This window comes from Leptonotus elevatus, chromosome 1 (genome assembly GCF_054856555.1).
Source record: "Leptonotus elevatus isolate MCC_2025b chromosome 1, RoL_Lele_1.0, whole genome shotgun sequence".
NCBI lineage: Eukaryota > Metazoa > Chordata > Actinopteri > Syngnathiformes > Syngnathidae > Leptonotus > Leptonotus elevatus.
Window position 1 is genome coordinate 44,239,346 of NC_141239.1, and position 12,031 is coordinate 44,251,376.

At 41.5% G+C, this 12,031-nt stretch overlaps 2 protein-coding genes across 4 annotated transcripts in view; both read left to right on the forward strand.

Moving 5' to 3' along the window:
• prkcsh (PRKCSH beta subunit of glucosidase II) overlaps positions 1-7,460 on the forward strand; it is a 51,755-nt gene extending 44,295 nt beyond the window's left edge. Inside the window, exon 18 of the mRNA XM_086072480.1 lies at positions 6,402-7,460. The gene's annotated coding sequence lies outside the window, so the exon portion shown is untranslated. The remainder of the gene's footprint in view (positions 1-6,401) is intronic.
• Positions 7,461-11,525: 4,065 nt separating this feature from the next.
• Positions 11,526-12,031, forward strand: part of dock6 (dedicator of cytokinesis 6) — a 29,655-nt gene continuing 29,149 nt past the window's right edge. For all 3 annotated transcript variants that reach the window (XM_086073285.1, XM_086073465.1, XM_086073377.1), the window contains exon 1: positions 11,526-11,777. In XM_086073285.1, the coding sequence (XP_085929411.1) occupies positions 11,728-11,777 (50 nt within the window). In that variant the 5' untranslated portion in view covers positions 11,526-11,727. The remainder of the gene's footprint in view (positions 11,778-12,031) is intronic.

A 12,031-nucleotide genomic window follows, 5' to 3' on the forward strand; every position in this document is an offset into this window, starting at 1 on the left:
TGCTAAAAAGTTTGTGAACCTCTTGAGAAAATTGGACTTTCCAATTGTTTAAACCTGATTTTGTTGTTCAATCTGAACCATTACATTTTATATGAAACAACAGGTGTAGGTTTATCAATTCAATGCATTGTTTTTTTTTTTTTTTATCAATTGTGTAATCAAAACTTTATTAAAAATAATTTTGGTCAATTCATGTAGGTGCAAAAGTAAGTGAACCCTGAGCTGCATTGCTTAAAACAAGCAGTCAAGTAGGATCAGGTAGGACAAATTGGTAGCTAAACTAGCCACTGGAATGGACCAATGAAATGAGAGGTTTAGCGAAGAAACTGTGCATCACTGACTGAAACTGAGACAAAACCACATCACTTTAGTCTTACCCAGGTGAACACATCAGGTCAGTCATGCTGAGAGGAAGAGAAATCTCAAGGGACCTCAGGAAGTGGGTAGTGACAGCCTATCTGTCTGGAGAAAGCTATAAAGTCATCTAAACAATTTTTTTGCTTCATCATTCCACTGGGAAGCAGATCATCTGCAACTAGAGAAATCTGAAAATTATTTAAATCCTGCTTAGGAGTGGACGACCTTCTAAAAATATCAGCAAGAACCACAAGAAAAATGATAACTCAGGTAAAAATCCAACTCGAACATCCCATCGAGGGATCTGCAGACTTCTTTTGCTGCATCTGGGACACATGTGCATGCTTCAACAATCAGAAGAAAAGTCAATCGACAAGGCTTTCATGGAAGGCTTGCTAGGTAGAAGCCTCTGCTCACAAAAAAAGATCAAAGCTGCCAATCTCAACTTTGCCAGAGAGTACCTGGACAAACCTGTAGCTTTACAGTGAAGCATGGGGGTGAAAATGTTAAATTCTGGGCTGGCTTTACATCATCAGGACCTGGACAACTCCACATAATCCAGGGAATCATGAATTCAGAGGAATAGTGTGAAATCCTGGAACATAACCTGAAGCCGTCCTTTGTGAAGTTACATCCTGATAGACGATGGATCGTGCAACATGACAATAATCGAAAGCATTCCAGCAATACAATCAAGGAATGTCTGAAGAACAACAAGATTCATGTTCTGGATGTGCCCAGTCAAAATCCTGACTTAAATTCTTTCAAAAAACTGTGTCTGAACCTGAAGTGGGCAGTTTATGCTAGACGACCATCCAACCTCTCTCAACTGGCTGCATTTTGCAAGGAAGAGTGGCCAAAATCCTCCAAAGTAGATATGAAAGACTGATAAGTCAAGTTATTATTGCAAAAGGAGGTGCAAAGTGAGAGGTTCACATACTTTTGCACCCATGAAATCTAAGTTTTTCTTAAATCAACAACTTTTGCTCAATAATGAATGACAATATTATAATTTTTTTTTGTTCAAGTCCATTATTTTCAATGTCAGCATTGTAGATTGGGGTATGACAAAAAATTTAATAAGGTTATTTTAATGTTTTATACAAAAAAAATCTGCCCATGCCTGCAGGGTTCGCCATTAGATTACTTTTCAAATGCAGTTAAATAGACAAAAATCAGATAATGAATGGATGAATGGACTCTCCACATATTAATGCTGACAGCCTGACACAGGCTGATCACTTTTTAACAAACTAGGCTCACTTAAATGTGCTCTTTAAACTGGCAAATCGTGTGTATCACTGGGGCCAAAACCTCATAAGTCACAATTTGGCATATTTATATTTAATTTCCCCCCCCCCCCCAAAATCTATACTTTTGGTCAGCCCACATGTGTGGGTGCTATTTGTTAGTTTTGCTACTATTGACCAATCTAAAGTGTTGAAAAGGGCTTGGTCTCTTTGATGATGCAATGTTAATGGTTGAACAAACATGATGTTTTTGTGATCTCCTGAAAAGTGATGATTTTGAACGCCAGCAATATTGTATATTATATGATTTGGATTTTTCTATTTTAGTTGGTGGCGCTCTTGTGTCTCGTGATGGAGAATCATATCCAAGCTGTTTAGCTTCAAGTGTGATTTGCAAGGCGGTTGGCGAGTTCTCGCTGGTGGGTGTACGGTAATCTGATACAAAAAGCCGCTCGCTATACAGTACTGCTTCTGGGAGTTGCAGTAAGCTAATATGTGCAGATGATATAGCGGTGGCTGTATTTGCGAGCTGTATTTCATCCCAACCGAGATGAAACGCTCTGTGACAGATGGAGTGATATTGTTCCTCCCATTGGGTCCACGAGCGCGGCCCCTCCTGCGTTCCCTCCCTGACAGATGTAGGGGGAGGACCGCAGTGCACTCTTCTTTCTTTCAATTGATTTGGGTGCTCGCGCCCTTAGGGACTAGAAGATGCTGGTGTGGCGGTGGTGGGGTGGGGGAAGGCAGCTAGTGATTGAGAAGGGGACGGGGGGGGGACCTTCGTCATTTCCTGCAGCTAGGGGGTCTGCAAAATGTCAGGCGTGACTACTGTAAAGAAGCCATAAACACAAAATATGCATGCATCTGCATGGATTTTAACAATAAAGCGTGCTAATACAGCCGTGCAATGCACACTGAGGAGAACATTTGCATAAATCTGCGTTAGTGAGTGACAGTCTCGCATGCATCCATGCGTGTAATGAAGGCACAGCGCAAATGTGGCAGCTAACCTTTGAGGGTAAAGCTTTGTGTTTTATTAATAATAAACGGTATTTGTCCCCGTGAAGGCACTGATCATTTTCGGGATTTCTTATTTATCATCAAAAAAATTTAATGAGATAGCAAACAGATGAATAGCAATATGCCAACATTACTTCTATATGCAAGTGTTTACATTTTTAAATGATCAGTTGTACATCTCCAATCGGCAAGATTCCTACAGGAAATCACAATGTCTCATCACTGGTGAAGCTATTTCTACAGCAGGTGACGAGTGGCTCCTCATGTGAGGCGACCTGGTGCCCGTGTTGGCAAACCTTCTGGGAATCATTTGATCAATATGCAGTACAGCAGAGCATTTCATTCCAAGAGGTTTATTGCAATATAAGAATAAAGATACAATTGTATAAAAGTCATTTTTTCACATGTAAAAATTTGGGAATATTTATGAGAGTAAGTACTTGGTTTTTTTTTTTATGGTTAGAAAAGTGACCTTTTTTTATTTATTTTTTAAAGGTGTGATATTACAACATTAAAGTCTTGTTTGGATTTTATGAGAAAATACTATAACAAAGACTTTTTCTTGAGAAAAAAAGTTCTAAAAAAAAAGAGTCCGATTTTTCTCAAGTCTAGAATTTCCCCCGCAAAATCTTAGAATATAACAAAAATAAATATTTGTGATTTTTCCTTCAAATGTTTTTATGCACTCCCACTAGTCTAAACACAATATTCTGATGAATATTGCGTTTGTGGAATATGAATTAAGCAGCAAAATCCACCCGTTTTTATCCGTCTCGGCGGGGAAGTAATTTTGCTCAGCTTGCCGACATCACATGATCAAATGCAGAAAACACGTGAGGTGTGATTGGCTATTATTTGAGCCCTGAGCACCTATGGGATCTTTTCAGTCAACAGCAGATGGCAAAATGGCCGCCCCCTGGGTTGAAGAAAAACAAGTGGATTTTGAATAAAAACGGGTGGATTTTGTTGCTTAATTGCTATTCCGCAAACAAGACAATATCAGGGTTTGCTATGGCGGTGGACCCAAGTGCAAGGCAGGGATGCAGTGAAAACGTGATTCTATTCAAAGGAAAGGCAAAGTACTACATATAAAAATACGAAAACAAAGTCCAAAACAACAAGGGTCAAACTCCAAACAAACCAGCTCAAACTTAGCAAAGGACTTGGAATTCAACACATACTGCAATGAAGACAAGACGTAGACAATGAACCGACAAGGACTGAAAGAAAGCAGGGAAATACACATACTAACGAGAGGCACGTGGACAAGACACACATGACTGAGGGAGCTGATTGGATGACACAAGGGACCAGGACGACAAGCACAGGTGGACATAATCAAGCTTTGATTGATTGAGTTTATTTGTGTATTTTTGAGCAGACCAAACAAATATCTCATGTTCCAAGAAGCCAAACATAGCACAATATCACTGATCTGTATATGTTGCTAGATAGCCGCGAGGCCGCCATATTGCTCCTCCTTAGTTACTTACTTATTGTAAATGTATAGGATCGCATACGATCCTATACATTTACAGTATTAAAATTGGAGAACATTTGTGACAGTACTTAGTAGAAACAGCATGATTTCTGATGTTTAAAATTTGTTAAACATAAACAAGAACACTTCAGACATTTTACAACTTGCCTTCTGAATTATGCCTGTAATTCAACAAAAGATGCCTCTGCCAAATCTAATATTGGGGTCTAAAGAACTGAGCGATACAAAAAAAGGGGGTGTTCAAAGCAGCACATACTGTCCACTTGTTAAAAAAACTGACTTTTTAAGAAACTTAAGTCTACTGTAAGATATTTTATGAGTGATTTTCTTTTTAAGACAACATATTCTTGGGGGAAAAGGTCATCATCATTGTATGGGAATAAAGTTGTATTTTCTAAATGAAAAGATGTTTTTCAGAGGAAGGTCATAATTTTATGAGAACCCCCCCACCCCCACCCCCCAAAAAGTTGTACTATAAGAAAAAAGTATTTTCAGGCTAAACATTTATTATTTTTTGAGAAAAACTTGACAATAATATCAAAATTAAGCTGTTGAATTTTTAACTGATAATTTATCTAAAATAATATAATAATGATAATAATAAGTCCTAATATTGTATAGAATATAGACGATATGATTTGATTTGTGCTGTTCCCGGACTAAGTTGCTGGAGTTTGACTGTTGCAGTAATGATCACCTTTCAGCTCCCCACTAACCCCTTCACTGTAGGATAAATATTTGGAGAGCTAGCAGCTGTGAATGAGCAGATGCATTCTCTGGCCAGATCACCTCACTGGCCGTCCCCGGAGGGCAAAGGTTGAGGCGAGGTTGGAGGTTGACGCCGAGCTTCTCCTGAAGATGCTGAACAAAAAATGAGCATCTGCCTTTCAGCCCTACCACTGAGTGAGGCCGATTAATATTAGCATTATTGATTAATGATTAGATCAAGGTTTGCCAAACTGAGGGTCGGGAACCCAAAATATGTTGCTAGTCAATTTTACATTCAAAATGTAATTTTAGTACCACAATAAACTGATATGTGAATAAAGCTGCATTTTTCAAGAACAATTGTCAAAATGTTACAAGTTGGTCTTTCAATGATAAAGTTCTATTTCTGAGTAAAAATAAAGATTTTTCTTTTTCTTTTTCTTTTTTTCTTTAAGGGAAAGACCCAGTGTGAGAATGTCCCCTTTTTGTTTTATTAAAAAGGACCATTTTCTCCAGAAAAAAAAAGGAAAATTTTGGGGAGAGAAAGAAATAGATGTAGGAGGATGAAGTCATATTTTTGTAAGGCAAAAGCCATAATAGTAAAAAAATAAAGTCGTATTTTCCCATTAAGGGGAGTGTGTAGGATTTAGTGCCATCTAGTGGTGAAAAAATAATTCATTTTAAAAACCCACTTTTAATTTTAATAATATGCACAAAAAAAAAGGGTCTTTTAGTTTAACGTACACATATTCGTAGGTCTAGTAATCGCTACGTATATTACATACGTCGCGCCGTGCCTTACAGGAAGGAGGCTGACATGTTTAGCCGCCATCTTTCTGCTATGGTTACCTGAAGGAAAAGAACTTTGCAAACATAGTTAGCCTCTGGTGGTACTTACTTGCAGCTAGTGTCGACCCAATGAGTCGACTGCCACTTACTTTCCACAGCCGCGGCCTGCAGGTGGTCATCACTGAGTCCCGTGATTCAGGCTTTGCTCTCGCTAAGTTTTGCTAGCTTCTCCCACTTTTGTTAGCCGATCCAGCTAGTTCTTGCTAGCCACTCTTGTTCGCCGCTCATGCTAGCTCACTTGCCATTGCTCTTCGGGCTTCTCTCTCTTTCACTTCAAATAATAATTGGTAATATTTGGTTGTAGGCTATAGGAACACCGTCAACACGTCCGCTTGGTACTGCAGTGTCTACTGGAAAACAGGCTGTACGTAAAGGCTGAAAAGTGCGAGTTTCATGCTCAGTCTGTGTCTTTCCTGTGTTTTATTGTGGAGGGCGATCAACTCCGGGCCGACCCAGCCAAGAATCGAGCGGTAGTTGACTGGCCGACTCCCACTACACGTAAACAACTGCAACGGTTTCTCGGGTTTTGCGAACTTCTATCGCCGGTTTATACGAAATTACAGCCAAAAGGCCGGGCCACTGACCCGGTTGACATCAAGTAAGGTTGCTTATAAGTGGTCTCCCGAAGCCGAAGTGGCTTTCAGGGAATTAAGCAGTTATTTACTTGTGCCCAAGTCTTGCGTCACTTTAACCACTCCCTTCCTGTTTTTGTTGAGGTTGATGCATCGGACTCCGGAGTGGGGGCCGTCCTCTCCCAGCGCTCTCCCAACAACCAGAGGTTGCACCCCCAGCCTACTTCTCCCGACGCCTCAGTCCGGCCGGATCTAAGTACGACGTGAGAAACCGTGAACTCCTGGCAGTTGTCATGGCCCTCCAAGAGTGGAGGCATTGGCTGGAGGGCGCTCGAGAACCATTCACAGTATACACCGATCACAAGAACCTAGCCTAACCGGAACCGTCAACCTGATCACCCAACATGTCTTCCGCCTTCACGGCATCCCGCTGGACATTGTGTCAGACCGTGGGCCCCAATTTGTGTCCCGCGTATGGAGGAAGTTCTGCTCTGCCATGGGAGCCATGGCAAGCCTCTCCTCAGGCTATCATCCACAGACCAATGGGCAAAGTGAGAGAGCAAACCAGGACCTGGAAGCCGCACTGCGTTGCTTCTGTCAACATCACCCGACCACGTGGTCCACGCACCTGCCTCCCTGGTCTCCTCTGCCACCGGGCGTTCTCCGTTCATGGCTGCCTATGGGTACCAGCTCCCGTTGTTCCCCACACAAGAGAGGGAGCTAGCCATCTCGTCAGTCCAGCACCATCTGCGAAAGGCACATGCAATGTGGCGGGAGACCAGAGCGGCTTTGTCACGCACCTATGCACGCAACCAAGCGATTGCTTACCGTCGGAGATTTACCCACACCTGACTATCAGCCCGGACAGCAGGTGTGGCTGTCCACAAGAGACTTGCGTCTGGCCTGGGGCTCCAAAAAGTTGGACCCCCGGTACATCGGCCCCTTCAAGATCCTGTCCCTGGTCAATCCTGTCTCTGTGAAGCTCGAGCTCCCACCAACCCTCAACGTACACCCAGTATTTCACGTCTCACTGATTAAACCTGTGGCATCTGGTCCCCTTAGTCCGCCGGCAGATCGGCCTCCGCCACCCCAAGCCTGTCTACACAGTCAAGGAGATCCTGGACTCCAGGTGTCGGGGCCGGGGTGTGCAATACCTGGTTGACTGGGAGGGCTGTGGATTCCTTGCTCTTAGATCCTCGATCCATCGCTGATTAGGGAGTTTCATTCCGCTTATAACTCCAAACCGGATGGTCCGCCTGTGTGTGTGTGGGGGGGGGGGGGGCGTTCTGTCATGACTTGTGCCAGCAGGCTCTGCTCTCAGACTATGTTTTTGTTTTGCAGCTACAGCTTGACCAGCGGGTGGCGCACAAGACACACACACACACACACACACCTGAAATCAATCTGTAATCAGCTAGCAGTGGCATTTAAGTAGCAGCTCGAGTGTGACACACTTTCCGGACTATTACCTTGCTCTTCGTCACAGCCCAAGTTTAGCCTCGACTCCACGACCTTGCTTTTGTATACCCGTTGTTGTTTGCCTGCCTCGCTCCTTGTAAGTTTTGATCTTCTTGTTTGAACTTTGTATTTGCTACCGTTTCCCTGGTGCAAGCTCTTTGTGTTAATGATCTTTTCCACGTTTGACGTGCGCTTTTTGTTATCTTATCTCTTGCCTGTTGCAAGCTCCCTCAGTTGTACTTTTTGTATTGTGTGCTTTGTGGATTACATTTTGTACGCCTTACTCTGGTTGTCTGCGTTTTTGGGGATCCACTACTGCGGAAACGCAACAACCGGTAAATTGTGTTAATATGAAAAGAAAGTATTTTGTTCAAAGTAAAAATTCATAATGACAATTGAGGAATATTTTTTTAAAGAGATCAAATTTTATTATGAGAATCAAGACTCATTTTGTACTATAATATTTTTGGGGAGAAAGGGTCAATGTTACAAGAACATTATTATTATTATTTAAGTTATGTTTCCCATTAAAAGTCACATTACAAGATGAAAGCCATCTTTGTTTTGCTTTTAGAAGTTGTAAATGTCTGTGGAAAAAGAATAAAATCAATATTTTCAAGATAAAAGGGAAAAAACATCAAATTAATTATTAATGAATTAAATATTAATTATTAAATAAATAAAAAATTATGGGACTATACTGTCAATTATTTTGGAGTATTTTTTAAGTCATAACATGAGAACAACTCTTTTAAATGACAAAAAGTCATATTTTGTCCTAGAAGAAAACAAGAATAAAAAAATACTAGAATTCAAGATTTTCAAAGTAAATTAACATAAGTATAAAACAATTTAATTTTTGTCATCTGCCCTACTTGTATGATTTCTTTTATAAATCAATAACTAATGTCCTGAAGAAGCCATTTAAAAAACTTTTTCCCCAGCCCTTTTATCTTATTTTTGTCTATTATCTGATTTGAGAGCCGTCCTAAAATCGTGTAATCTGTTCCTCAGTACAAAAAAAGTGTTTAATGATTTAAATAGGGGCCCGGGGTCAGGCGGGGGCGTACCCTGGCCATGGGCGCGTGGCGGCGAAGCAGGTGGATGACGGGCAGCTGAGTAGTGCTCTCTGGGTGGAGGGGTCCATTTTGGAGGACTCATGGGGATGGGAGGAAACCTTGTTTAAAAAAATAGAAGAAGAAGGGAACCCCATCTGGGAGTGAGGTGGGGGCCGTAGAGTGAAAGAGATCTAGTGGGTGGTGTCTGACACTCTCTCTTTTGTTCTTCGCTTGCACAGCAGTGGCGGCGGCGACTGGTGGAAGGAGGAGTGCGGGGGGGGGGGGGATCTGTCGTGGGGGCTGGGCACTGGAACAATGGTGCCGGTCGAGGAATTGAAAGACGGCGAGGCGATGAAGGTGTAGGCAGAAAAAACAAAACGGAGTAGGCTGGCTCAGAAGAGGAGGTGGGGCATGCAACTACTCGGGCAGGCAAGGACGCTGCAATGTCACACAAACACTGCAAGTCGCATTCAGATGCACAAGGAACAACATTCAGGCTGAGCACGCAGGAAACCAATTAGGCGTTGCAGATTAATAGTCGACGGTCCACACGACTCACCTTTGATCTTTTATTTGGACAGATCATGCATGTACACTTATGTTTTTCAGTAGCCAGCCCATAACACATTTATGCTAAAATAGTCAGATTTTTTTTTTCCAAGGAAGAATTATAATATTAATATTGAAAATACAATATTTTATTATAATGTTTCATGTTGATTCCCTCCACAAAGGAAACCTTTTTTCGTGTGGAAAAAAAATGCAGAAATAGTTTAAATACCCCAATCCTTCACAATTACACACAGGAAAATAAAGAGCAACCATCAAACAAAAACACATCCAATATACACAATACAATACACAATAACTTAAAATACCCTAAAAAATATATTAGCTTTAACCTGCAACTGAAAAAAACATTAAAAATTCAAATTAAATATAATTTACTCAAATGCCAATTAAGTCTGCTTCTGTATTTAATCTCATCATTTATTTTGGGGGCTTAAAAAGTTTTAAAAAAATTAAAGACAAAATGACACGACATGAATGTTTTATTGTTTTTTTTAGACATATTTTTCAGAGGAAAGAAGGTCATATTCCGAAAACGAAGCCCTTATATATATATATATATATATATATTCTTTAATGCATTTATAAATATCATCAATTATGTGTGGATCATCGCAATTCAATCAGTCCTTTTCCCCCGCAAATAGTGGGGGTTCACTGTACTGTAATTAGATGACATCAGCAGAGTGTCAGGTGTTAAACGTCACCGCCCTGTCCCGGAAGCATCCTGCCTCTGATCTGCTCCCACCGTGTTGGCTTTGTCTATACGTACAGAAAAGCAAACGGGTGAAATGCCCTTAGAAAATGCCGGTGCAGCTGCCTCACAGAAGACATCTTGAGTACCTGCAGACGCTCTCCAGGGTGCTGAATAGTGGGCTAGTAGGAGGATGAGGAGGGAGGAAGGAGGACTGCAGCGTAGCGGCTATATTCATTCTTAATAGGCAGCTGTTGGTGGGTGGTGGTGGTGGTGGTGGTGGTGGTGGGTATGGAATGAGATTTTGGGATGAGGGGCCATTGCAATCCGCTGACAGCTCATTTATTAGTCAGTGTCATTCATCATTTACATGAAAATATATACATTTAGACTCTGAATTGTCCATACGTGTGAATGATTGTTTGTCTGCATGTGTCGTGTGATTGTCTGGTGACTAGCCCAGGGTGTATGTACCCTGCTTCTCACCAAAAGTCAGCTGGGGTAGGCTCCAGCTCACCCACCTTCTAATGAGGGAAAAAATACTAACTGTAGTGCATCCATTTTGGTCATGCCATTCTAAAAGTACCATTAAAATATTATAATGAAGAGTACTTTATTGCACTACATTGTATATCTCTCACAGAGGTCAAATATGACAACCGACTGTATTTTTTTCCTCCCCGGCTGTGGTCTACAGCTCCACCTTCAGGCGTTGTCTCGCTAGAGCACTGCTATCCTCGATGTCCTCGGTAGGTGTCGCTTTCGTGTAGTAACACAGCGTGACGTGACAACAAAGAACTACAGTTGTCTTTAAAGCTTTCTTACTTTTACTTGCACCTGCTCTTTTGTCCCCCAGTTGTTTATTTCCTTTTCAAGCACGTGTTCCAGGGCTTGAAATTACCCTGTATAATAATTACATGAATACAATTATATATGATTGCGTGTATGTTTGTATACGAATGGCGTGTATGTGTGCGTGCGTGCGAGCGAGTGTGTACACGTGTATTGAAATTTAATTGACTTTTACAGGCAAATCCCAAGTAATTCAAACCGGCCAGGTATGCAGGTATACGGCAGCAGAGAAGGCTCAATGAAAACCATGCACGAGCAGACCTGAAGTACAACGAGTAACGCGTAAAGCTCATCTATATCTATATCTATCTATCTATCTATCTATCTATCTATCTATCTATATATATATATATATATATATATATATATATATATATATATATATATATATATATATATATATATATATATATATATATATATAATATAATAATAATGCAATTGGTGGCTTTGCTCAAAAGTGTAAAACTAAGGTAAGCCGATTCAGAATCATTACCATGAAACAGTTTGGGTCTGTCTTTATACGCCAAAATAAAAGGACAATACGTTTACGGTAATCGTGTGATTGTATTTCATTTCCAAGCTGTACCGGAAGTGTACGTATTACTCACGGCTGGCTTGACATTGGCTCGCCTCCCGGCCACTAGGAGGAGGAACAAGGGATCCCGGCCAGGTTCCCAGCGTGGACTCGGAGGAGGAGGAGGAAGCGCTCTTTCTGGTTCTCTTTCCCTTACGCCTTCCACTTCACAAAAACACACACCATCGGTCGGGACGGGAGTGAAAGTACGAGAGTCCCTCCGCTCGTCTTCGACGAGTTACTGTTACATGGGGACACGCCATGACGTCCACAGCGAGCGAAAGGCGGGCGTTTGCTCACAAAATCAACCGGTGAGAAGTTATTGTTTAGCTGTGGTGCCGCCGTCTAAAGAGCGTTGGTAAAGGGTAGCTCAACGCATTTAGCTTATTATCGTCATAAGTTAATGGAACGGGACAGTGTTTGGCGTTAGCGTTAAATAAAAGGATTTCATAAGCTGTTAAAGTGCGATTAGTGGTGTCTCGTGCGAGTGTCATCCAACTGTACAACTAAAGCTAAGCCGCTAGTGTGACGTCATTTGCTAGTGGCTCATTGTGAAAGCGTTATG